A 27,656-nucleotide genomic window follows, 5' to 3' on the forward strand; every position below is an offset into this window, starting at 1 on the left:
AATTTGGTGCAATATAGCACACTTTAAACCTAAGGCCAGGTGAAAATGCAAAATTATATACAAAATGGAGTGGGTGGGTTGAAGTGTGCTATATTGCACCAAATTGCATCTGAGGCCACCTGGAAATGCAAAAAAAATCCAAAGGGGAGGGGGACACCCCCTCCCCTTAGACCCCTCCCCCAGGCCGGCCATCAGTCTTCAGCCCCCCCACTCAAAAGTACCTTCCTACGCTACTGAGGGGTTTTCTGACTTGCGAAGCGGGGGGGGGCGGAATGATACTTCCGCCCCTCCATATTTTTTACTAGGGGGGCTGGTGCTACCCCAGCCCCCCGGTTCCTACACCCTTGGCAAGGAATCACAAAGCCAACTTGCTTTCTGTTCTGTTCTTCTAACATACTTTTGTTCTCTTTTGATCTTTTTCTTTGGCTGTACCAAGCTTTGCCTCTTCAGACTGTGTCATGAGCATCTTTTTGGTGGAAACTGGCACAATACAAATGTTCACTATTCTTATTACAACTATTTGTAAAAGTAAGTAGGTATAATCTACTTTTCTTGCTCTTTTCATCAGGAGTTCAACCAGGACCACCAACTGTCACTGAAACTCCTCCAGCCAAGGATGAATGTGAATCCTGGCAGCAGATAGAGGATTCGTTGGAGTTCAACCTCGAGGGAGGCTACTCTTTGGATGACTGTGTCACTTTGTCTGGTTGCAGAGGCTTCAACTGTACTGCGACTTACATGGTCAGTCTTCACTGAAGAAACGTAACAGAGTCAAATTCAGATAATCATCCAAATGATTCCTTCTTTATGATTTCTTGGATAAAGGAATCTATGCGATGGTGAAAGCGTGCGTGTGCGTTTGTTTTGCTATCTGACAGAGGACTTGAACAAAAGAATTTCAGGTCCTCGGTTGTGATTTCTAAAGAATCACCACGTCCTCGGAAGAATTATATTGTATGGGGTATTGTTAAAGTTAGTGTACGTGGATTTGAACAATGGAAAATACAATGGGGTCCTCGGTCTGAATGCAACACAAACATGTGTGTGTGTGTGTGGGACCACTTGGCTTTTAAACACCATTACTCAGAAATGATATGATCCGTGAACTTCATATTTGGTATGTGGATGCACCTAATAGAGTAGAAGAACCATCATGTTTCCTCTTGTTTCCTCGAGTTCAAAGGTCATTTGAGGTCAATAGTGACTACCTTGTAAATATGATAACTCAAAAACCGTAAAGGGGATGAACTTCATATTTTGGTATGTGGATGCCCACCATATTTAGTAGAAAAGCTGGTGTTTTTCTATGGGGGTGTAAGGTAATTTCAGGATAACAGGGGTCAAAGTCCAAAACCTTGTAAACTCACAAAGTAAATTGTTGTTGAGGTCAATGGTCATTACAGGAGAGCCTGTGTCATCGTGAATTTATTGTTCGTCACATCACACTGCTTTCACTGTATTACTAATATCAAGTATCTTGTACACCCTCACTATACATGACATCAGATTCAAGCAGAAAATAGCTAATGTTACATCATCAAAACCACTACATATGCTTTTGCATTCTGGTTAGTTATGTATACAGACCAGATGTAGCCTAGGCCAAAATAGTGTATTATTCAATGCACATCACAACCGTAGTACCGGTAACAAATAGTTACTATGAGACTTAGTAATAGTAACACTGCTCGACATATGGTGACTGACTTACAATAAATAGTAACGTTCATTTAGTTTGAGCAATTCATCATGACTTAGGCACACCTTAATGCAGATGACTATTGCATAGAACTTACCACATCACCCCGACATAAGGTGCAACAAAAATCAGAATTTTCAGAAGAAAGTGATTGAGCCGTAGACCAGACTTTGGATGAAAACAACTACATTCAATGAAGTCAAAAGCAATTACATGATTAAGGTCATTATAGTTGGCTTAAATATATATACTAAAAGTATGTGAAGAGTCAAGCAGGCAGTAAAGCTCCCCTTTCAATCCAGTACAACAAACACCCTCAAGATGAAAAGTTTAGTGTATAACTTAGTTTTTACACTGATTTTTCCTGGGATGTTTAAGATTTTTCATGCACATATGCCTTTCTTAGGATAGCTACCTTACGTGAAGGAAAAATGATGCAACACTTATGAAGTCAACATCAGATCATCGATTGGTTGGAATATTGTTAACATTTTAATGAAATACTTTAATATTGAGTGTAATATATTGGAGACTATTTGCTTTCATAGTGTGGGCACTCAACCGATCATCACATGTGACTTTTTTTGTGTTCATCAGTCACTGTAGCAGTTACAGACTCAGAAATGGTGACAATTAGATTCCTTTGTACTGATGATATTCTAGTTTATTAAAACATAGAAAGAGAAGAGAACAAAGTACATAAACCCGGCGGCACATAGTGCATTTACACACTATTGATACAACTACAATTCAAGCGATGACTACAGCAAGAATGAATAATAATTGCTCCTTGAGGTTGTGGACTACATGAACATTTAACATAATATGTGCTATCACAGCTATCTGACTGAGTCAGAAGTAAGGTATGGATTTTCATAAGAATATGTTAAAACAACTTCTTGATATCATAACAGTTAATTATGTCACTTTAACCAGTGCAATATATACTTAACACATAGATAGGCACAAATTGGCTACATTGCTAACCTTGGTTGCCTTTCTGAGTTTCTCTGCTAAATAAGTTAAGATGTCTCACTGCTTGTAGGTTTCCTGTAAAACAAACAAATTAATGTTCTTTAATTTATGTTATGAACATACTGTGAATAATATCTGAATGCCAAATTTATTTGCATAGCAACACGCTCAACACTTAAATTGTGATAAACAGCGTGAATTCCGCCACAAATCGAGTAAATATACCATTTAAACAAGTTACAAAAAATAAACAGTGTGTAATAAAGCCGATACTATGAGGTCATGAATAGTCATTCGTGAAGTGGAGAATTGGCGAGGTGACGTCCCTTAGCAACAGGTCACATCGTGGACATTTCTATGTTGTACGCCACAAATAATTACCTACAATGAACCCCTAATCATGGCTTCATGCTCCCTAAAGTAGCTTAGATGAGTCAACAATTATCTCTGAATGTCATGGCAAAGCCATCCAAGCATCATCTTATATTAAACAGTTGAAATGACAGTTAATAACCAGTATCAATGAAATGATTTTCCAATGCTCACAAATAACGTGCACGTGGAAGACAACAGTGTGATAACAAGGCCTAACTTACGACGAATGATCGATAGACCATGCACATAATTATCTTTCCAATTACTCATAAAATAACGTGATTCACCTTTACTGCCACTTAATGTTTGTTACTCACCATTAATAACATTTGCAATGCAGGCTTCAATCAATAGACAATTAATCACCAAAATTTCATCATGAAATATTACATGACCTTTGGGGTACTGAAAGTTTCAGGTACCTGAAAGTTTCAGGTCCTTGTCATTTAGGGTGCGATGAAAGAATATAAAGATGATAGGTCAATATTTTACTACATTTACAGTCACTGAGAGTCACAGTAAATGATGAAAGAGTGACTTTGATTTCAGATTGTCTTTTGTTTTGTCAGGCAGGTGCAGGGGCTAAAAAAGTTTCAACTATCCTCCCTTGAATCCACTGCTTTTCAGCTCCACTTTGTACTTGTATTAGCAAGATTCTTTACCAGGAACGGTTGTTATTTTCTTAAAATTGTGTAACAACTTGTTGCATATCACAGGGTCTTACAACAGGTACCAGCATCTGCATGATCAAAATTTGTTCACCTTTGTTATGCATATGAGCATTGAGGCAACTTTTACACAAGAGAAATGTGCTTCAGTGTGTTTGTTGTGTTCTTTCTGTGGTTTGTGTAATAGTTGAACAATGCAGACATTTACTGTTTTCAGCTGCAGCTTAAACTTACTGAACTGCAGTACCATCAGAACCTGGTTCCATACTAAGTGTTAGTTGATAAACAGCTAAAACCAACATTACAAAGCCCTTTTAAGTAATTGGTACTCACAGTTAGTGTCAAATGAAGTCTTCCACTCCTTATGGGTTTTTACCTGTACTGATAATATAAGTTATCAGTTATGAATAATAAAGACAAAACAAAATAAAACTCCTACTTTCTAAAAGATATAAAACACATATGGTAAACTTGAATGAAAGAATGGGCTAATTTTTGTAGCACTATGGTTCATCAATAAAATAAAATTGATTATAACTAAAAAACGGAAGGAGAAATCGACTTAATAACCCAGTATGACTGACTTATTAGAGTCAAACCGGCTCTGCGAAATTGCTATGTACTGTACCCCTTCCCCATTTAACAAAGACCCCATTGTCGAACCGGTCAGGATTTGTCGAAGTACAAACAAATAGTCTAGTATTCTACTGGCTGGTGAGGGGTACTGTAGTCACCTACCTATTGAAGACAAATTAATTCTCTTAAGTTTGTTGACTCTCAGGTAAATAACAGATATCTCCAATAATGGTTTATTGCAAATGGCTGTCTGCAAGTGTCACATGACACTTAATATACAATATAAAGTACACAAGAGACAGGTTTTGGGAACTTTTTTAAGATTTTCTTGTACAGTATGGTTGCTCAGGCATGATTTGTCATGATGCTTTGTGACTTTTAACAAATCTTTATGCTTTATATTGGTATTTGTGAAACACGTCTCTTGTGATTTCTGTGGGTTAAGCAACAAATTCTTTTGAATACAGTTTGAAATTATATTATCTACAGCACCTTGGTAATTGATTTGGTCATTAGCCACAGTATACTAAGTAATATGCACATTATGGCAGTACCATCATCTTACTTAGTGACAGAAATGTCTTCACTTGATCTATATCATCTGTATATCATTAATAGCATAGTAGAAAGTGGACCCTCCTGAGGCACATCACAAACTTTAATTTCAGATAATTGTGATGTGCCTTTATCCAACTATTCTCATATTGACCACCCTTGTAGGAATTCTGGAAGCCATCAAATAATCCATAATTCTTCGATATCTTGAAGAAGCAGATTAGGTAAAACAGTATTAAAATGCACTTGGAAAATCAAGACAAAGTGTTTTTGATATAAATTTTTTCAATACTGTTTTAATGACACAATGTCCTGGATTAGTGACAGCACCTGTAAAGGGTGCACCCTTCTTGTATGAAAACTGAAAGGTTCCCCAGTTTGTTTACATTATCCAATACACAAGGTAGTGAAATCTTCAAACTATTAACAAGCAACACTTGTCAGGTCAGTTGGTCTAAAATCATGAAAACTTTTGGGAGTTTTAACATAGATTGGAATAGGATGAGTCAAGGCAGTTTTCCACAGATAAAGATATATTTCATGCTTTGTTGGAATAAGAATGTGTAATTTGGCCCATAAATGAATTTGTCAGATCCACCTGCAATCCCTTACTATTTTGAGTTGCCTACTTACAGCATTAACATCTAATATGGATATATTCTCATAAACATCAGACAAGGATCATCAAATTTCATTTCTGCTTGCATCATTAAAACGTCCAAGGTATTTGCTTTATGACATTCTGAAATTTTCATCACAAAGATTAATTCTTGGCAAAGAAATGATTTAATTAGCCAACTATTTTGAATGTTTCTTGCTACATATAATATGTTGATAATGCTCCTTTGATATGTTCCTAATGTGGAGCCATTTTAATAAAGAACATATTAAGATAATGCACACAATATAATGCATTGAAAGATTGTGTGTTTTAGTTTGAATAACTTGTGCCTTTTTCAGCATCTACACTAACTTAAAAAGGAAATGAAAACACCCTTTGATATTGAATTCATCCTCAGGACCAGGTATATCAAGTTGTGATTGAAGAGTTTCACTGTGAAGATCCAACCTATGTCATGATTAGTGTTGATGGACCTGATGAACATTATTCCCAGAACTTTACACACAATGAAACAGCACTTATACCAGGTAAGAAATCAGATGCCTTGCTTTGTATAACAAATCTTAACTAGCGCCTGCTGGTCTCTAATTACATGCTGAAGACAAAGGAATCTATGTGATGGTGTATGTGTTTGTATGTGATGCCATTGCCTGTAAACATGACTCAAAAAGTGCTTGATGGTTATTAAACTTGGTGTTTGGATTCCCCCGTGGTGAGTACAAGAACTCTGGACATTGGTGGAGGTCACATTTCAACATGTTGTAGTCTGAAAACCTTAGATGATCTTCTTGCTTGATGTGTGGATACACACTATTGAATAAGAGAACTGTATTGATATTCAACATATATAGTCAGAAAACAGGTCTTGTAAATATGAAAATTACCAAAAGATATCTGTGGTGAACTTCATCATTGATATGTAATCAATCTTAGCAAGTACAAAGCCTGTATTGAAATTGGCAAAGGCCATATGAGGTCAACAAAAGCCTGCAAATCTTGTAAACATGATAACTCATAAGTGTTATTTGGTATTTACATCCAATTTGTGAGTACCAGAACCTTACTATTTTCTGTCAAAGTCAGATGTTACTTAAGATCAAGAGAAAAGTCAAAGTCTGAAACACTGTAAGCATTAATTCCAAAGTTAAACATCATATTTGCTGTGCTGAGCAAAAATAGTAAGTAATGCATAAATGAATTTGATACTTGATATGTAGGCCAAGCAACAATCTTGCAGATCCCTTGAAAAGGTTGTGTGCATTGTTACAGTTGCATATTGTCATATAAAGGTGGCAAGGACTGAATGATATGTCATTGGCTTTCTGGTTTGAATCTATGCAGTAGTGATGGAGTGTGTATTGGAGAAGCTCCTTGGCCTGTACAATATACAAGCATATTGCAGAATATGTACTCATAGTATATATTTGTTAAGAGATGTCACACTGCAAACCAACTGCATTGAAGAAGAATACTAGACTGAAAGCCATTAAGAAGAGAAATTTAATAATTTGTAACATGAACTTACATCCTTCATATACATATTCATTATCCTCTAAAACTACCATCAAATTGATCAAGACTTTAAACAGGGTGTGTGGCTACTATCCATGCAAGCCCTGACTCCTCCTTCCTCTTGTACGATTGTGCAGAATTGGTCCAATATTGATATTTTTGATGGTGTTAGTATTTTACATGAGGAAATTCTGATTCTTACCTTCTATGTGGCAACCATCCTTCTACATCATTTTTAATAATAATAATAATAAATGAGACTTAAAAAGTGCCAAATCAGTTTTCAGCTAATTACCCTCTTCCTATAATTGTTTTTTGGACAGATTTTATATGTTAAAGTTTTTAACTCCATTTACAATCCTTATGATTTATCTCCCATATTTATTGTATGCTAAGATATGTTACGTTACTAATGCTATTTCATAACATTTTTCAAACTAACAGTGCTTCATTGATTCATTGTTCATGGTTGGTATGTTAAGCCTTCCTTGATATTATTTGGATAGAACCCAAGTGTGAGTATAAGGATTGAATGGAGGATTGATGTTTGTTAGTCTTGAGTAGGAAAATACTTTGAATTTCTAGGTCATTCGTCAGACTTCGTAAATAATAATAATCAAATAAATATTTAAATAGTTAAGAAAAAAAATGTTAAGAATCCTCGTTCACTCACACTATAGGTTAGTATTCCTATTTAATTTCAATTCCCCTGAGGGTTATTCTCGTCCCATCGGATACCCAGGGAAAGACTGAATGATTCAAATATCCTTTAAGATTAATACCTGTACCAATTGCCACCAGTTTCAGCCTTTCACAGATTGGGACAAGCATGGAATGTGCCCCCAGTGCTGCACCTGTTTGGATAAGGTGATGTGTAAGATCTGCGTCAACTGGAAGTCAACACAGGCTAAGATTCATGAAAAAGTTCAAGGCATCCAAGCACGGATAGAAAAGGCCAAGACCAAAGCAATGGCAAAAACCAACCCAATCATCAGCAAGGGAGCAAGCAGCTCCTAAAGGCAGGAAGGTGTTGACCAAGGAGTTCAAGCGGGAAAAGAGAATGGAGAGCCTGGTGTGCTTTTCTTCGCAGGGAACCAAGATCATGGTCACAAATTCGGCAATGTAAGCCTCATGCAGAGGTTGTCTACCAAGTTATAGAGATTAGTCCGGCCACACAGCCATCTGTTGTGTCAGAGAATTGGAGAGCCAGGCTACCAGTGAGCCAGCAAGTCATGATGCCTGGTGGACCAAGGTGCCGTTGAGCTTGTGATTCTGCAACAGATCCAGAAGCCCTTCTTAGCTGGCAAGCTCAAGTATTTGGGTCTGACAGCCTGTTTTTAGCCTGTTTTTAGAGCGGGACTTTGCAGGTTTCCGCCAGAATGGAGCCAAGCCAGCCGCTGAATGGGATCTTCAAAGACCAAAAGCCAAGAGAGAGAGCTGTAAGAAGTGAAAGAAAAGACATCATTCTTCTTCATCCTCATCCTCGTTGGATTCATCTGAAAACACCGATCTGGGTCAGACTGACTGAGGAAAAGACACAAATCCTCCTCTGACAGCCAGGTGACCATGGAAATGTTCAACCAGCTCAAGGACTTGCTTGTCACATCCATCGGTCAATGAGACATGCCTATCCCTGACAAATCAGGTCAGGGTATGGCTTCTAGACCACAGTGCTCACAAGCTACCACGAGGAGAGAGCCAGAGGTCCTCTCAGCATTGGACACCTGAGAGTTTTGGGAAGGATTGTACTCCCAGACCAGTTCTCTTCAAGGAGATGAAAAGAATTGAATCAGAGGACTCAGACGACCCACTCACGGACACGGAGTGGCCAAAGGAGGGCTTCAAGTGAGCGTTTCAGGTAGTCAGAAGGGTAGTTGGGTATTTCCTGAACCAACGCCACTGACAGTACCTGAGAAATGCTCTCCGCTGGCCCTAAATGCTGGACGCGGAATGCGAGACTGTTTCCGCCTACAGCACATGCCAAAGCTTGGACTGCCTTCCAGAGGACATCTCACCAGGTTTTCAGAGTGGAAAAACTCAGAGCCTCTGGGGTTTTCAATGCCAAGGATCAATTCTCTGACACATCGACTCGCAGGTCCAACAAGGCATTACGAGATGTTGACAGAGCCACAAGAGTTGGTCTGAAATGTGCATCGGCAATTGGCAATGCTACTTTTCAAGGGGGCTCTGTTGTACTTATGGTGTTTAATGTCATTCAAGGGTGGTTTGTTGTATTATGGTGTTAACGTCATTCTAGGGTGCTCTCATGTTTGTATGGTGTTTAATGTCATTCAAGGGTGCTCTGCTGTACATATGGTGTTTAATATCATTTGAGGGTACTCTGTTGTACATATGGTGTTTAATGTCATTCAAGGGTGCTCTGTTGTATGTATGGTGTTTAATGTCATTTGAGGGTACTCTGTTGTACATATGGTGTTTAATGTCATTCAAGGGTGCTCTGTTGTTTGTATGGTGTTTAAGTCATTCAAGGGTGCTCTGTTGTTTGTATGGTGTTTAATGTCATTCAAGGGTGCTCTGTTGTTTGTATGGTGTTTAATGTCATTCAAGGGTGCTCTGTTGTTTGTATGGTGTTTAATGTCATTCAAGGGTGCTCTGCTGTACATATTGTGTTTAATGTCATTCAAGGGTGCTCTGTTGTACATATGGTGTTTAATGTCATTCAAGGGTGCTCTGTTGTACATATGGTGTTTAATGTCATTCAAGGGTGCTCTGTTGTTCGAATGATGTTTTATTTCATTCAAGGGTGTTTTGTTGTATTATGGTGTTAATGTCATTCTAGGGTGCTCTGTTGTACATATGGTGTTTAATGTCATTCAAGGGTGTTTTGTTGTATTATGGTGTTAACATCATTCTAGGGTGCTCTCATGCTTGTATGGTGTTTAATGTCATTCAAGGGTGCTCTGCTGTGCATATGGTGTTTAATATCATTTGAGGGTATTTTGTTGTATTATGGTGTTAATGTCATTCTAGGGTGCTCTGTTGTACATATGGTGTTTAATGTCATTCAAGGGTGCTCTGTTGTTCGTATGGTGTTTTATTTCATTCAAGGGTGTTTTGTTGTATTATGGTGTTAATGTTATTCTAGGGTGCTCTGTTGTACATATGGTGTTTAATGTCATTCAAGGGTGCTCTGTTGTTTGTATGGTGTTTAATGTCATTCTAGGGTGTTCTCATGTTTGTATGGTGTTTAATGTCATTCAAGGGTGCTCTGCTGTACATATGGTGTTTAATATCATTCAAGGGTGCTCTGCTGTACATATGGTGTTTAATGTCATTCAAGGGTGCTCTGCTGTGCATATGGTGTTTAATGTCATTCAAGGGTGCTCTGTTGTACGTATGGTGTTTAATGTCATTCAAGGGTGCTCTATTGTTTGTATGGTGTTTTATTTCATTCAAGGGTGTTTTGTTGTATTCTGGTGTTAATGTCATTCTAGGGTGCTCTCATGTTTGTATGGTGTTTAATGTCATTCAAGGGTGCTCTGCTGTGCATATGGTGTTTAGTATCATTTGAGGGTACTCTGTTGTACATATAGTGTTTAATGTCATTCAAGGGTGCTCTGTTGTATGTATGGTGTTTAATGTCATTCAAGGGTGCTCTCATGTTTGTATGGTGTTTAATGTCATTCAAGGGTGCTCTGTTGTATGTATGGTGTTTAATATCATTTGAGGGTACTCTGTTGTACATATGGTGTTTAATGTCATTCAAGGGTGCTCTGTTGTTTGTATAGTGTTTAATGTCATTCAAGGGTGCTCTGTTGTTTGTATAGTGTTTAATATCATTCAAGGGTGCTCTGTTGTACATATGGTGTTTAATGTCATTCAAGGGTGCTCTGTTGTTCGTATGGTGTTTTATGTCATTCAAGGGTGTTTTGTTGTATTATGGTGTTAATATCATTCAAGGGTGCCCTGTTGTACATATGGTGTTAAATGTCAGTCAAGGGTGCTCTGTTGTTGATATGAAGTTTAAAAATCCTGTTTTTGTTGAGGTAATAACATTTATAAAACAATTGATTACCATTGAAACTGCTGATGTCATGATGAATTTTGCCTTAAAAAGGAGCATTCAAAAAAAATTTAAATGAAGCATTTATATCAAAATAGTATTAACACAGAATATCTGTAGAATTACTATTAGTGCAGATCAAGTTGTTCTTCTTTCATGGGCTACATAGGTAGAATAAGCTTAAAATACTACCCAAAGCTATCCTATAAGCCATCCTATAAGCCAATCAGAATGGTCAGTATGTTGCAAAGTACAGTCCTTTATTGTGAGCAGTGTGTTCTACGATTCACACCTTGACGATGGCTTATCCTTTATATTTGTATCATTTGACAGGAACTGATGATGTAACTTTAGTTATTCACTTGGTGCAAGAGTCTGCCACAACAGTTTTTATTGGAGCCTATATAATCATTGTAGAGCCAGAAACAGGTCCTATCCGGATAAGCCTTATTGATGACCAAATTTTGGAGTTAACAGAATGCGATGGTGAGTCTTAATCCTACCATTTACTCTTTCTCTCTCTCAACAGCCTAACATGTGAGGAAAGAATTCAGACTTCGGTTACTAATTAAAGCATTGCATTTGCAGTGGCATTTCATCTTCTGCCATTATGAAAAATTAGACACTCAGTTCATAGACACTCAGAGACATAGGGATGGAACCCCTGTTACTATTTACTCCAGTGCATTGGCGGCAATCATGGGGGGACGGGGGGGGACATGTTCCCCCTTTATTTTAGGTGTTGGGGCGATAAAGTATCTAATATCCCCCCAATATTTGGTGGCATAGTTTTTTTTTGTGGCTATAAATAAAGCATGAGATTATTTATCCAAATCATATTCGGCGATGACTAAAGCTTCACCCAACACATGCTGCATGAAGTAAATGACACTTCGTGGCGAAGGAGTAGACCCAGGACTGGATAAACTTGCTAACCGTCCAAACCAGGTTCGCGGGAAATCTGTAAATGTTGGAAATCCAGCCTGGCTGGAGAAAAAATAATTGGTGGGAAAAAAATAGAAAAAATGGGACAATTTTTATATATTTTATATATATATATATATATATATTTATATATATATATATATATATATATTTATATATAATTGAAAATCATAATGAGTTGAAAAATCAAGAACAGTGAAAAATATATATATATATATATATATATATATATATATATAATATATGTATATTACGAAGTGTGTGAACAATTTTGGGGATGAAGGTTGCTACACGCCTGCACCCAAGCAAATGTCCCCCCCAATATTTGAAACAAATTGCCGCCCCTGCTCCAGTGCCATCAGACAGAAGAAATTTCAAAATGACTTTGGGACTATATATTGTTTGTATACTGAATCGCTCCTGTAGAAACTTTGCAGTGTGAATTTGATGATTTTTTTTTTCTAGATAGTTTATAGCAATAGCTTTGTCCAATAAACCAGAGTAACATTGCTGAACATTATGAAAAGAACATCATCATTCCAATGTGATAAAAGATATGTATAACATGCCCATGCAAGCTTTTTTAAAGGGTGGGTTTTATTTGAAGTTATAGATTGGCAACCTTGTGGAGGGGATGTTCCAGGGGGCCTTTGGATATCCCTCTTACCTTTGAGAAATTGTTGTACAAGTTAGGCTTCTAAAATGCAAAATTGTGTGGTTTTTTGCAACATAACATAGTACAGACCCATGAATTGTTATCTTCTTTAATGGCTATCCAAAATACTCTGGTAATGATGGTAAATAATACATACAGTTATACTGGTGTTCATATATTTTGATCAAAATGTTTCTCTCTTGTTTGCATTGCTTTTTCAAACCTCTGCCTCTAAGTGGTTTTCTGCTTTTGCTTCCATCATGTATATCTTCATTATTTCTCTCTGCTATGGTAAATAGCCAGTATTACTCATGCAATGGAAACAGCCAAAGTCACTGCAGGTTTGTGTAACTTTCTTTATCCCCCATTTCTGAATGCTTCTGGATCAATTAATGTAGCATGACCTATGTGTCTGTAGTTTTTAGCAAAACTGTTAAAGAATGTTACGTTTGAGGGGTAGATGCCCAATTGCATGCACTACTTTCTTTTGTAAGAGAATTTATCATGCATTGGAGTCACCTTATGCAAAGCACAAAGTGTGTTATAGAACTCACTGAAGTAACTTTTAGCTGTTTTTGAGTGAGGTCAAAGGTCACTTTATGTCTTTAACAGCCAGAATATGAAAAACTTGTAAAGAAGCTTACTGCACACTGTTGGCTTGGGCAAATGTCAAAGGTGTGTGATAGGTGCCTCTGAATGAGTATTTCTCTTACCCTTTTGTTTGGAGGTCAAAAGGTCATTTGAGGTCAACCCGTTGCAAAATCTGTAAACCTTGTAAACAAGCAAATGTATCAATTCCAGCTTTGATGAAACTCATACATGGTATATTGATGTCCCTTAAGTTCTTGCCTGCCTTTGGTAAGTTTGGAAGGTCAAAGGTCATTTGAGGTCAATAGATGTCAGTCTAAAATTCTTGAAAAAAAACCAAACTTGGACGAACTGTATACATGTATGTACATCCAACTTAGTAAGAACAAGAACTGTAGTGTTTCCTGAATAGGTCAAGTTCAAATGAAGTCAATAAATATCAAAGTCTGATAAGGCCAAAAGTGATGTTGTGATTAACCTCATACTCAGATTGTACATCTTACTCAGTGAGTACACTACATTGCTCTTTGAAGAGGTCAAAAGGTCACTGATTGTAAACTCTCTTTACATGTTACAGTCTGATCATTAAGGCATCAACAAGTTATCTCAAATGGACTGAAAATGTTTCCTTACTGTCTGTGATTTGATTACATGTTACAGTCTGAGCATTAAGGCATCAACAAGTTATCTCAAATAGACTGAAAATGGCCTTACTCTCTGTGATATAAATTACATCATTTAGACAGTAAGTTATAAAAGTATTTTGCAGTGAAAAGCAGTGATATGTAAATACAATTTTTGAAGGGTTGGTTGAAGCAAATCGGATCTATTAGCTCAATTAGGTAAAAGAAAATGTTTATGTGTACACAGAGCACCTATGTGACTATATTCCCCATTGATTGATTGATTGGATATTGAAAAAGTTTGGCATAAAAATTGTATACTGTAAAGCCTTGACATTGACTTACTTGGTTCATGCACATGAAAGAATATGTAATGGTCTAGGGAACTAGAAATCTATGATCTTCAGGTTCTCACTTAATCCATGAACAAATTTAACTCACTTGTGCTGCATCAGTCTGGTAGTTGAGTTTAAATTGTGGGAAGGTTATGATGCTGATGGCTCAGCAACCTTTGCAATTGTGCTAGCATGTTTGTGTGCGTGCATATGTGTGTTTGATGTCTAGCTTGTGAACACGGTATCTCAATAACCACAAGTTGAATCAATGTCATACTTGGTACATTTTCATGATGTCTCTAACTTTATGTCATTAATTTTAAGACATTTTAAATTTCAAGAAATGGCTTTTAACACAGACATGAATGAAATGTTCCATGGTTTTTATCCGCGTCGTATAAGTTAGTCATGCCACATTCATACAATCAACCGTGTTGTTTTTTGTGTGCAAAATCGTGAATATTAATTTGTATTTGGATAGTACAATGTAAGTATATAGATAAATGCTTATGAGCTCACAAAATTTGACCGGGATAATATTTATGCAAGAGTCAGAAGAAATGTATGCAATGGTGATGGCTGTGTGTGTGTATGTGACACTTGCTTGTGAACACCATAAACTCAAAAAGTGTATGGTGGATTAACATCCCACTTGGTATGTGGATCGGTCTTAAAGAGGACAAGAACTATATTGTTTTCTGTGAATTTCAATGGTTATTTGGGTCCATAGATTGTCAAAGTCTGAAAATTTTGTAAACACATAACTCAAATTACATCTTTGTTGATCTTCATACATGGTAGCAGATCCAGCTTGGTGAGTGCAAGAATCCTGTGAAATTGGTAAAGGTCAACAGGTGTCAAAGTCTGAAAACCTTCTTTTAAATGATAATTCCAAGTTAAAGCTACAAATGATGTGTGAATTCTCCTATGCTAAAATGCTATGATTTTATTTTGGTGAACATAGTATGGTCAAACTCAGTCTAGTTTTGTGAAGGGGCTCTTTAGGACTTCAACAACACATAGTCATCCAGGAAATGAAATCTGCTTCAGAGAGTTCATTGTCTTCCTTCAAACATGGACTTACACCACTCTATTAGATATTTAATTTGAATTTTGAGCACATTGTTTGGCAAGTAATCACAAAGCCAACTGGCTTTCTGGTTATACTACTGTATGTCACTGAATAGACATTGTCAACATGATAGTTGATCCTGATACCTTCCTTTACATGTTACTGCATTAGTCAATAGATAATCTCTCTTCATTTTGGTGTCCACAAGTTCATCAATATTAACATATATGGCTTACCATACTATGAATATGTTTTGGGCAATGAACCATTAAACATTTTAGTTTTCTGGTTTCTGGTATATTTTCATCAAGCAAATCGGAAACCTTTGTTTCAAACAAACCAGAACACAAAAGAAAGATAAGATGTATGAAAGCAAAGAGTACGTAGGTCTCCTTTAACTTGTCATTTAGATAGTAGTTGGTCACTACAAAGAAAATCTGGAATTGAATAAACTAGTGGGGTGCTTCACACAACCAATGAACCTTTTAGTGTCCACAATTAAAGCTTACTCTGCATGTACACTGTAGGTTCTAAGCATATTGTGGTATCTTTGAGCCATCGCTTTGCACAATTGAAGATATCCAAATTAGAAGTGAAGGAAAATTTTCAATGGAGTTGACCGAAGCAAACAAAGACAACTTTAATCCACACACATTTCATAGGAAAAACAAATGTGCAATGTATCCCCCTTACTAAAGTAACTGCTATAACAATGTTGGTGTTTGTTGTGTGTAAGCCTAACAATAGGGCCTAACGTAATAAAGGACAGCTTAGGCTTCTGATATTATCGTAGCCTTGATTTGGTGTAGTGGATTGCATAAGGGTTTGAGAAGTAAGTTCGTTATTAAAGCAATGGGAATGACAGTTTCAAAGGCAGTAATTTTATTACATAAATTTTGTAAAAACTGTGAAGGTACACTAGAATTGTCAATGTAGAATGTTAGGGTATTTCAAGTATTACTGTAAGGGCCTCACGTTAGGCTCACGCTAGGCCATTTCTCTTGGACAGTCTAAGTCAGGCTGAGTAATGGACATATCAGATTTTTTCCCAATTGCTAATGGCATCTCTGAACTAGGCTAACTTCAAACATGAATGTTGGATGAACTTCAAACTTGGTATTGTGGATCCACATTAGATAGACTACTACAAGAAACTGGTCATATCTGGTAGAGAATAAATGTTATTTGACTGTCACTAGAGGTCAAGTGTGAAATCTTGCAAACTTGCTTACTTCAATATCAAAGCTGGTATGAACTTATTGTATAGATTCAGTTCCAGAACTCTATGGTTATCTGTGGAACTACAGTACAAGGTCGTTGCAGTGAAATCTTGAAAACCTTGTGTGTACAGGAGTGTTACTGTAAATGCCCTTTTGTTAAACTAATCACTAATCCTGTTGGCTTTCTGCTTCTACATTTTTATTACAACCTCTTTGTTGTATATAAAGTTGGTTGAAGGATGCCAGTATTTGATATCTAATAATATGACCTTAACTTCATTGAACTCTCAAGGTGGCTGCTAGATAAGCCTCTTTCTCTGATAAGTGTTTAGCTTTATATAAGCCCACTGTTGGTTCATTCATTGATTGAAGATAGTTCTAACAGTTATGCTAAATCCTGCATTTCCTTATAAATTAGGTGGAGGAGTCATGCAAGCTTCCAGTACCATCCCTGCAACAGGTGAGTGTCTCATTAATGGTAATTGTAGGGAGAAGGGACATTAACATGTCATGCATATTCATAACCATTTGCATAGTTTATCCATGTTTTTCAATGGTGGAAGGGGGCATCTTTAATTTTTTTAGTTGAAATTTGTGCATTTTCATCAATGGACTTACATTTCAAATGATCAATATTCATGTATTTATTGCCTTATTATGCATTCAATCTTGACGTCATAAAGATGGTTTTTTTGTGGAAATATTCTGTAGTATTTAACCACACACAATCATGACGAGCTAATGTTTTGCAAACAAGTTGGCCCATTGGCAGGGATTGAGCGAATGAAAAAAAGCATACAGTAGCATCCCTTTGCCATCGCATGGGCAAGCAAATGTTGTGATCTCAATATGGAACCTTCACACTGAACAAGGTTTGCCAATCTCAGTGAGAGGGAAGCAACTAAGCAACAGAAAAGTCAATGCATCTGCATGTATGTGTCTGCTGGATGTTTTCATATCATCAAAACAACAAAGTCTGGACATCATGTTTTGGTTGAATTTCTCATTCACTCAATACTTGCAAATGGGCCAAACGGAAAGTATATCATCGCTGTTGTGTGATTAGTTACTGCTCAATCATACCAAAATTGTGTGTTTTGTCAGGGAGTAGTAAGTTCATGTTTAAAATGGAAGGCGTAATGGGTCTATAACTTCAACGATGAAAAAAGTCAGAATTTACATGACTGTATTCTGAGTTGCATAAATGTCTAAGTGTTGTTATGCACCCACTGGCAACTGTGTGAGCTGATTGTTGATGTCCTTGCTCAAACATTATAAACTACAACAGAGGTAACAAGTGTTTGAGAAGTTTAAAATAAGATATGACCAGGAGGACTGGATCCCATTTTGCACTATAAACTTCCTGATAAGGATTTGGTCTGGTGATGATGATGTCCGACACTTTCATGTTGTCAAACTTCAATTTTTTCATTGACTTTGTGCCTTACTCTTTCCATTGAAATTTTTTTAGATTTTTGGGGGGGTTTTAACCTTTCCTGTTTGCTCATGAGAGATCATAAAGTGATTAAACAAGATCATTTTTGGTAAGTTCTAGAAGTTCCGCGTAGAAATTGTTTATAGTATTAGCACATGACGCCAATGTTTATTTCTGAATCAGATGTTGAAATTTATGTACATTTTAGTATGGCTGACGGTCCAAGGCCATACGATTTTGAACCTGTGCGTAGGAGAACGGACAATTCTTACGTTGAAAATGATGCATTCACTGATGAAAGTTCGGACTCGGAGAATAATTCTAGGCTAGTAAAATGCTCTGCACACACAACTTGGTTCTTGTTAAATTTGTAGCATTGGAACTTGAATTTGTCCGTTCCGATGTTATGTATCCACGCACGACATCTCTCTGGATCCTTTTTTGAATCGGGGATGGCAAAAAACATTAATTCTGAAGAATTGAAAGGCTTATTAAAACAGCCGAAGCTTGACACATAGGCATTTTGACTACTACTATAATCACTAGCGTTGTTTTGTGGTTTGTGTACAAATAGCACAGTGAGGATTTCACGTCACACTGTCAGGGGTCAATATGTTAATTATGCCAGTCTCGTACGTAGGATTCATATTTTTGCTTGTATTTCACAAGTTTTCTTGATGCTGGTATAATAAAGCAAGCTGCAAATGGCAGGACACTCTTTTATGAATATTTTCTTTAGAAAAAACAATTTTTTGGTGCCACCTGAACCAATCCTTTAAAATAGACAGTCTGTTCATCCTTGAAAGGGCAGGAAAGGACATAGATGAAAACATCTTATCTCTCATATCTGCTGTCATCTTTTGAGCTGACTCCTCATTATTTACTCATAGTCTGAGTTGAAAGTTGACCTGTCAGTGTGAGCAGTGATATTAGTTCATTTTCAGCTGTTGACCAATGGACACAGCATAATAAATATTGCACAGTGTAACATGTGACCATATGTCCTTATGTGACCATATGTCCTTGCATTATGAAGTGCTTACTACATGTGTGTATGCTAACCATCTGTGTATTTTTTTTTCCATTTGCAGGTGTTACCCATAGAGCAACTACTTTGAAAAGTGATCAGGCATGTAAGCACATTTAATGATATTTATTTTATAAAATATTAAATTGACATGTAGAACTGCAAGTTGCTTTGGGTTGTAAGTTGCACCATTCTGACCAAGCCATGTAATATTTTCTCTAAGTCAAATTAAAAGAGATCTAATTGGCTACAAATTTCCCTGTTTCTACTTGTTAGAGATGGGAATGTTTGAATCGGATACAGAAAATGCTATTCCCCAAATTTAATATATTTGCTTATTGGTTCTTTTTCACACTTTGCTTTATTTCAAAATTACTGAATAAGTTTGGTGGACTTTCATTAAAGTTAGGTTTCAAGATAGCTGCTGTTGAGGTTGTGACAAATTCAACTTAAAATGCAGCTGTAAAATTGAAAGGGTTTAGTATGACTTAATTAAACCTTTGTCAAATTGTATTAAGGTAAGTCAAAAGTAAGGTAAGTCAAAAGTAAGGTTTGTCCCATGTTTCTTCACCTATATGTGGGAGTTTGTGTTATTTGAGAAGCATGCATAGCCTTTGAACCAAGTGAACAAACCTGGGTGTAGCACTCAGTTACCAAGTTCACCATCATATAAAATAGTATCCTCTGCAAGACAACATAGATATCAACAGTTTCTCCGCCAAATTTAAAAGAAATTCAAAAAAGGATCACTATTCTTCAAACTTCAATAAGTTTTTTGCTGCCACCGTAAGAGCATTTTCTGCATACTGGAGATTTGGTGGATTAGTCTTTTAAAGTACTACTGGAGACAATATGGAGTTCTCCCACTGCATACTAGAGATATAGTGGATTAAGGAGTCTTGTACTGGAGACAATATGGAGTTCTCACTCTGCATACTAGAGATATAGTGGATTAAGGAGTCTTATACTGGAGACAATAGGGAGTTCTCACTCTGCATACTAGAGATATAGTGGATTAAGGAGTCTTTAAAAGTACTACTGGAGACAATATGGAGTTCTCACACTGCATACTAGAGATATAGTGGATTAAGGAGTCTTATACTGGAGACAATAGGGAGTTCTCACTCTGCATACTAGAGATATAGTGGATTAAGGAGTCTTTAAAAGTACTACTGGAGACAATATGGAGTTCTCACACTGCATACTAGAGATATAGTGGATTAAAGAGTCTTTAAAAGTACTACTGGAGACAGTATGGAGTTCTCACACTGCATACTAGAGATATCGTGGATTAAAGAGTCTTATACTGGAGACAATGGGGAGTTCTCACACTGCATACTAGAGATATAGTGGATTAAAGAGTCTTTAAAAGTACTACTGGAGACAATATGGAGTTCTCACACTGCATTCTAGAGATAAAGTGGATTAAGGAGTCTTATACTGGAGACAATAGGGAGTTCTCACTCTGCATACTAGAGATATAGTGGATTAAGGAGTCTTTAAAAGTACTACTGGAGACAGTATGGAGTTCTCACACTGCATACTAGAGATATCGTGGATTAAAGAGTCTTATACTGGAGACAATGGGGAGTTCTCACACTGCATACTAGAGATATAGTGGATTAAAGAGTCTTTAAAAGTACTACTGGAGACAGTATGGAGTTCTCACACTGCATACTAGAGATATAGTGGATTAAGGAGTCTTTAAAAGTACTACTGGAGACAATATGGAGTTCTCACACTGCATACTAGAGATATAGTGGATTAAGGAGTCTTTAAAAGTACTACTGGAGACAGTATGGAGTTCTCACACTGCATACTAGAGATATAGTGGATTAAGGAGTCTTTAAAAGTACTACTGGAGACAATATGGAGTTCTCACACTGCATACTAGAGATATAGTGGATTAAGGAGTCTTTAAAAGTACTACTGGAGACAATATGGAGTTCTCACACTGCATACTAGAGATATAGTGGATTAAAGAGTCTTTAAAAGTACTACTGGAGACAGTATGGAGTTCTCACACTGCATACTAGAGATATAGTGGATTAAGGAGTCTTTAAAAGTACTACTGGAGACAATATGGAGTTCTCACACTGCATACTAGAGATATAGTGGATTAAGGAGTCTTTAAAAGTACTACTGGAGACAATATGGAGTTCTCACACTGCATACTAGAGATATAGTGGATTAAAGAGTCTTTAAAAGTACTACTGGAGACAGTATGGAGTTCTCACACTGCATACTAGAGATATAGTGGATTAAGGAGTCTTTAAAAGTACTACTGGAGACAATATGGAGTTCTCACACTGCATACTAGAGATATAGTGGATTAAGGAGTCTTTAAAAGTACTACTGGAGACAGTATGGAGTTCTCACACTGCATACTAGAGATATAGTGGATTAAGGAGTCTTTAAAAGTACTACTGGAGACAATATGGAGTTCTCACACTGCATACTAGAGATATAGTGGATTAAGGAGTCTTTAAAAGTACTACTGGAGACAATATGGAGTTCTCACACTGCATACTAGAGATATAGTGGATTAAAGAGTCTTTAAAAGTACTACTGGAGACAGTATGGAGTTCTCACACTGCATACTAGAGATATAGTGGATTAAGGAGTCTTTAAAAGTACTACTGGAGACAATATGGAGTTCTCACACTGCATACTAGAGATATAGTGGATTAAAGAGTCTTTAAAAGTACTACTGGAGACAGTATGGAGTTCTCACACTGCATACAAGAGATATAGTGGATTAAAGAGTCTTTAAAAGTACTACTGGAGACAGTATGGAGTTCTCACACTGCATACTAGAGATATAGTGGATTAAAGAGTCTTTAAAAGTACTACTGGAGACAATATGGAGTTCTCACACTGCATACTAGAGATATAGTGGATTAAGGAGTCTTTAAAAGTACTACTGGAGACAGTATGGAGTTCTCACACTGCATACTAGAGATATAGTGGATTAAGGAGTCTTTAAAAGTACTACTGGAGACAATATGGAGTTCTCACACTGCATACTATAGATATAGTGGATTAAGGAGTCTTATACTGGAGACAATAGGGAGTTCTCACACTGCATACTACATGTTGATTGATGACTATATCATCTCTACTACTTTATTCTTTCTCTGAAATTCGTAGTCTCTGCTTCAGGGGACAGCAGAAGAAAAGCCTCTAATACACCAGTCATTAATCCTGTGGGCAGAAATGAAGGTCTAGGAATGACATGTGAGTATTTCTCTTTCCAATATCTTATCTTGTTTTCAACTATGGCAAAATAGTATCAAGTTCTGGATGAAAAATTTAAATTTTGGCTTAAATTTGTAAAGTTCCACATTGGCTTAACTTCTACAGAAAGCTATATAATGCTGTTATTGGCAGAGCAGATTGACCATCTACATAAAGCTATATATGTTGCTATATTGGCAGAGCAGATTTAACTTCTACATAAAGCTATATATTGCTGCTATATTGGCAGAGCAGATTTAACTTCTACATAAAGCTATATATTGCTGCTATATTGGCAGAGCAGATTGAACTTCTACAATAAGTGATATAATGCTGTGTGACGAGGTGGCTTGTAAACACTATTAACTCAAAAGCACATGATGGATGAATTACATACTTGTTGTTTTGATCCACCTTATTGAGTGCAAGGAACCTATTGATATCAATAGAGGTCAAATGAGCTATAAGTCTGAAAGCTCTGTGACATGGTATTTAACTCCAGTAGCAAAGATGTGTTATCTTCATACTTGCTATGTAATATCAATTTAAATAGTAATCATCCTGTCCATTCTTGTTGAGGGAAATGGTCATTTTAGATCACCAAAAGTCAAGATATGGAACCCTTTTAAATGGAATAACTCTCAAAGCAAAGCTTGAATGAAAGCTTCACTTGATGTGTCAGCCCACCCTAACGAATATCAAAATGATGTTTCATTCTATGTTCAAAAGTCTGAGAACCTTGCAGTCATAAACTTCATATTTGATATCTGGGATCTACTGTACCTTATTAATTACAAGATCCTTGTGTGTACAGTTTACATAATATCATCTTATGTGAAATGTGTGAATGAATCACTAAGTGTGTTGGGTTCTTTTCTGGTAGTATTTTCAGGTTTCTTTTGTTGTAAACCTTCAGCTTTTGACACAATTAAATGATAATTTTGATTCTTGTATTGTCTGTTTAGGGACTATTGTTTTAGGCATTGCATCAGCTATTCTCTTGGCTGCTGTAGTGATACTGATTGCCTTGTTCCTGAGACTAAGGAGGCGGTCTCCTGACTTGGATATTCTCATGGAAACTACAGATGATGTCAGCTCTGATGCCTATGCTACCTGAAATTCATGAGACAATACAGACCAACCATGATTGGGTAATACTTGATAGGGGGACAGGAGATTATACCTTGTGGTGCACTTTGTTAAAACAAAGAATGTCCATTTTCCTTTTCATTGATCAAATCAATACAAAAGTAAAAGATTGGTTGTTACAGTTAAGATACAGTAACATGAAAATATACCCAGTATTGTTAAGTAGTAACTCTGTTCAGGCTTGAAGTAGGCTATATAATTGTGTGTGTATGTCCGTCTCCTGCTAATGTTATAGAGTGTTAAACATTATGTATGGGTGTAGAATATTCAGGTTTGAAGAATGATACAATGTTGTGAGTGTATGTCTGTTTCATACTTATGGGATAGAGTATTGGTTGGTGTGTGAATGTTCAGGTTTGAACAATAATAAAGTACTCTAAATGTGTGTCTTTCCCATCTTGCAGTATAGAGTATTGTACAGTATGAAATGGTGTAAGATATTCAGGTTTGAACTATAGTCCAGTATTGTGTTTGTATATCTTCTCATACTTGTGGGATAGAGTATTATGTTGGTGTGTGAATGTTCAGGTTTGAACAATAATAAAGTACTGTAAATGTGTGTCTTTCCCATCTTGCAGTATAGAGTATTGTACAGTATGAAATGGTGTAAGATATTCAGATTTGAACTATAGTTCAGTTTTGTGTTTGTATATCTTCTCATACTTGTGGGATAGAGTATTATGTTGGTGTGTGAATGTTCAGGTTTGAACAATAATAAAGTACTCTAAATGTGTGTCTTTCCCATCTTGCAGTATAGAGTATTGTACAGTATGAAATGGTGTAAGAATAGTCAGGTTTGAACTATAGTTCAGTTTTGTGTTTGTATATCTTCTCATACTTGTGGGATAGAGCATTATACAACCTGTGTGTGTATAAGAATATTCAGTTTTGGGAGTGACACTGTTATGTGTTTGTCTGTCTAATGGCTTGTGCAATAGAGTACTAGTAAGTAAGCATTTTCAGGATTGAAGTACGACAGTAGAGCATTATGTAGTATGTGGAGATAAGATTGTTCAGGATTGAAGTATGACACATTATTGTGAGTGTATGTCTGTCTCATCCTTGTAGGGTAGAGCATTATGCACTATGTGGAGATAAGATTGTTCAGGATTGAAGTATGACACATTATTGTGAGTGTATGTCTGTCTCATCCTAGTGGGGTAGAGCATTTTATAGTATGTGGAGATAAGATTGTTCAGGATTGAAGTATGACACATTATTGTGAGTGTATGTCTGTCTCATCCTTGTAGGGTGGAGCATTATGTAGTATGTGGAGATAAGATTGTTCAGGATTGAAGTATGACACATTATTGTGAGTGTATGTCTGTCTCATCCTTGTAGGGTGGAGCATTTTATAGAATGTGGAGATAAGATTGTTCAGGATTGAAGTATGACACATTATTGTGAGTGTATGTCTGTCTCATCCTTGTGGGGTGGAGCATTATGTAGTATGTGGAGATAAGATTGTTCAGGATTGAAGTATGACACATTATTGTGAGTGTATGTCTGTCTCATCCTTGTAGGGTAGAGCATTATGCACTATGTGGAGATAAGATTGTTCAGGATTGAAGTATGACACATTATTGTGAGTGTATGTCTGTCTCATCCTTGTAGGGTAGAGCATTATGCACTATGTGGAGATAAGATTGTTCAGGATTGAAGTATGACACATTATTGTGAGTGTACATGTCTGTCTCATCCTTGTAGGGTAGAGCATTTTATAGTATGTGGAGATAAGATTGTTCAGGATTGAAGTATGACACATTATTGTGAGTGTATGTCTGTCTCATCCTAGTGGGGTAGAGCATTATGTAGTATGTGAAGATGTAAGAATGATTGAAGTATAGTACACTACTGTGAGTGTATGTGTATGGAAAGTAGGGATTGTGCAGGTACTCTGCCCAGAAATGTCCGTCAAAGATTCCTCAAGAAATTCTCAGTGATGTCAGATACTGCAGCTTGACAAGTTTTGTGGAACTCTGTTGATGAAGGGGTGTCTGGAGATCCCCATTGATATACATTCCAAAGCATGAAATGCATGCTGCCATTGGGAGGGTTTTTTTCTTACTTGTATGGGACAAGTTTAGCATGTGGCATTTTTTAAGGAATATGAGTGTGAATGAGGCTGCAATAGACAAACTGAAAATCTTGTCAGTGGCAATCTACTAGTTAATGTTGTCATAAAGGGTGGCAAGGAATCATGAAGCCTATCGGTTCATTGATTCAAGCTAGGCTTTGTTATCAAGTTAAAGAGGAAGTATTTAAACCTGTGGTATACAGGTTAAATTATGGCTATAAAAGATAGCTACTTAATTTATATCAGATAACTATGATAGTAGCATGTATTCTAGGCTCTTATTAGGAATTGATCAGACTTTTCCCCCTCTATATTTTGGCTTTAAATATTATATTTATATATAAATATATAAATATATAAAAATATATGTATATATATATATATATATATATATATATATATATATATATATATATATATATATATATATATATATATATATATAGTGCTTTTGCCTACTTAGCCTACCATGTGCAGTTTATTTAATGGATGGTACATGTGATTTTTTGGTAGATTCATTTATTTCCTGTGAATTCAGATTGTGGAAATGTTACCTTTACCCTTATTGTTCATAATTTGTCTTTGAGAATACATAAGTGCCTAATTGTAAATCCCTGTCAACCTTGATTCATGGTGTTCAACTATTAGTGTAAGTACACACAGCTGTGTATGTGGTATATAGAATATGTATATGTTGACAGAAGTAGTCAGTATATCCATTGCTTTCCATCATGTAGTATAATAGTTTCATTAACCATAGGCAACTTGCAGTTTACCCATTCATATTTATTAATTTCTCGGTGACTTCTTTCCACTTGGTGCATACATTTAAAATATATTCATATTTTTTTTTTTTAATTTTTAATTGGCTATTAGCCTTGATGAAGTTGAAAAATATTTGTATTCATTCATTCATAATGTAGCTTGTATTCAAATATAGTAATCCAAACATTGGTTACATTTTCTTTTGCTGTTTGTAATATGTGTAACCATGTGGATGGTGGATTGTATGCTTTGTTCTGTAGTTTAAAACAAATCTAGTAGAGTTGGGTTTATTCATATGCCTTGTTATATTTCATTCAACCTTAGTTTCACCTATTTCCGAGAAGTTAAGCTTTGATCTGCAATCTTGTCATACATGTGTGGGCTATTGTACCAAGTTTATTATTTTACTGTTCCTTTCTTAATCGATCACTGATTGACTTGTTTAGTTTTCTGTGTTTATATCTGTTCACTTAAAGTAGGGTACGATTCCCAAGTTGCAATGTAATGACAATTTTCTACTTTTTTTTATAAACAAATGTCTTTCATTGTACCTCAAGGGTCTTAGATGGAAAATCATGAAATTCTATGAAAGGCTGCATTTCCCTTGACATGCATTCTCTGTGGCTATCTGGAATGTATTGACTGAAATTGGTGTATGATCTTGGTTTACACGGTATGCAAGGTACTGTATCAGCACCCCTAGACTGTAAGAAGTTGCTGTGTAGGGATTGCAACCAACTTTGTTTTCATAATTTGTATTATTGGTATATAGTTTTTGTGGTTATTTGATACCAGCAGTATGTGTATAATAGGCCCAATTGTGAGATTACTAAACCCAGAATGCTGCCTTCAACCAATCAAAGCGTACACTTTCTCTATCGTTTCTTGAAGTTGACTTAACCCTTCCATGGTCTGCTTACTGTTCTAGGCCTCCTGGTGATCACATTAATCTTGCAGTTCAAGAAGTTACTTACACATCTTAGTTCTTGCATACTTTCACAAAATTTGTATATATTTCAATTAGTGTTTGCACGGGTTATCCGAGTACCCGGGTACCCGCCCGACGTGATACTACCCGGTTCCTAATTTATTACCCGAATCCTAAGCAAAGTGTGATTTAAATTTAAAAAAAAAAAAAAAATGGCAAACCGACGGTTAGGCAGATTTCCCATTGACTTAGAGTGGTGTTAGGCTACTATGTGGTAGAAGATAACAGCAATAACGAAGGGACCCGTTCGACGCGATACTACCCGGTTCCTAATTTATTACCCGAATCATAGGCCTACGCAAAGTGTGATTGTTTAAAAAAAAAATTGCAAACCGATGGTTAGGCTGATTTTCCATTGACTTAGTGTGTTGTTAGGCTACCATGTGTTCGAAGATAACAGCAATAACGAAAGCTTTCCATAGATATCTTATAACTGCGTCACAATTTCAGCTAATAAACAGATGGCAAGGCTAGACTGCCCCCATTGACTTAGTGTGGTGTTAGGCAACCATGTGGTCGAACGTAACAGCAATT

General features: G+C 36.5%; 2 protein-coding genes across 6 annotated transcripts in view; one reads left to right on the plus strand and one right to left on the minus strand.

The window, feature by feature from the left end:
- The window catches only part of LOC139966048 (uncharacterized), a 62,067-nt gene extending 36,087 nt beyond the window's left edge, over positions 1 to 25,980 (plus strand). For 2 of the 4 annotated variants that reach the window (XM_071968690.1, XM_071968689.1), the window contains exons 9-16: positions 569 to 741; positions 5,868 to 5,997; positions 11,340 to 11,492; positions 12,906 to 12,947; positions 16,863 to 16,904; positions 18,971 to 19,012; positions 22,057 to 22,143; positions 23,109 to 25,980. In XM_071968690.1, the coding sequence (XP_071824791.1) occupies positions 569 to 741; positions 5,868 to 5,997; positions 11,340 to 11,492; positions 12,906 to 12,947; positions 16,863 to 16,904; positions 18,971 to 19,012; positions 22,057 to 22,143; positions 23,109 to 23,260 (821 nt within the window). In that variant the 3' untranslated portion in view covers positions 23,261 to 25,980. The remainder of the gene's footprint in view (positions 1 to 568; positions 742 to 5,867; positions 5,998 to 11,339; positions 11,493 to 12,905; positions 12,948 to 16,862; positions 16,905 to 18,970; positions 19,013 to 22,056; positions 22,144 to 23,108) is intronic. The other 2 variants (XM_071968691.1, XM_071968692.1) reach the window with 2 other exon arrangements.
- The window catches only part of LOC139966055 (cilia- and flagella-associated protein 410-like), a 207,265-nt gene continuing 180,383 nt past the window's right edge, over positions 775 to 27,656 (minus strand). Inside the window, exon 6 of one of the 2 annotated variants that reach the window (XM_071968702.1) lies at positions 775 to 2,749. In XM_071968702.1, coding sequence (XP_071824803.1) covers positions 2,732 to 2,749 — 18 coding nt within the window. In that variant the 3' untranslated portion in view covers positions 775 to 2,731. Of the gene's footprint in view, positions 2,750 to 4,074; positions 4,099 to 27,656 lie in introns of those variants that run through there. The other variant, XM_071968703.1, reaches the window with a different exon arrangement.

This window comes from Apostichopus japonicus, chromosome 4 (genome assembly GCF_037975245.1).
Source record: "Apostichopus japonicus isolate 1M-3 chromosome 4, ASM3797524v1, whole genome shotgun sequence".
NCBI lineage: Eukaryota > Metazoa > Echinodermata > Holothuroidea > Aspidochirotida > Stichopodidae > Apostichopus > Apostichopus japonicus.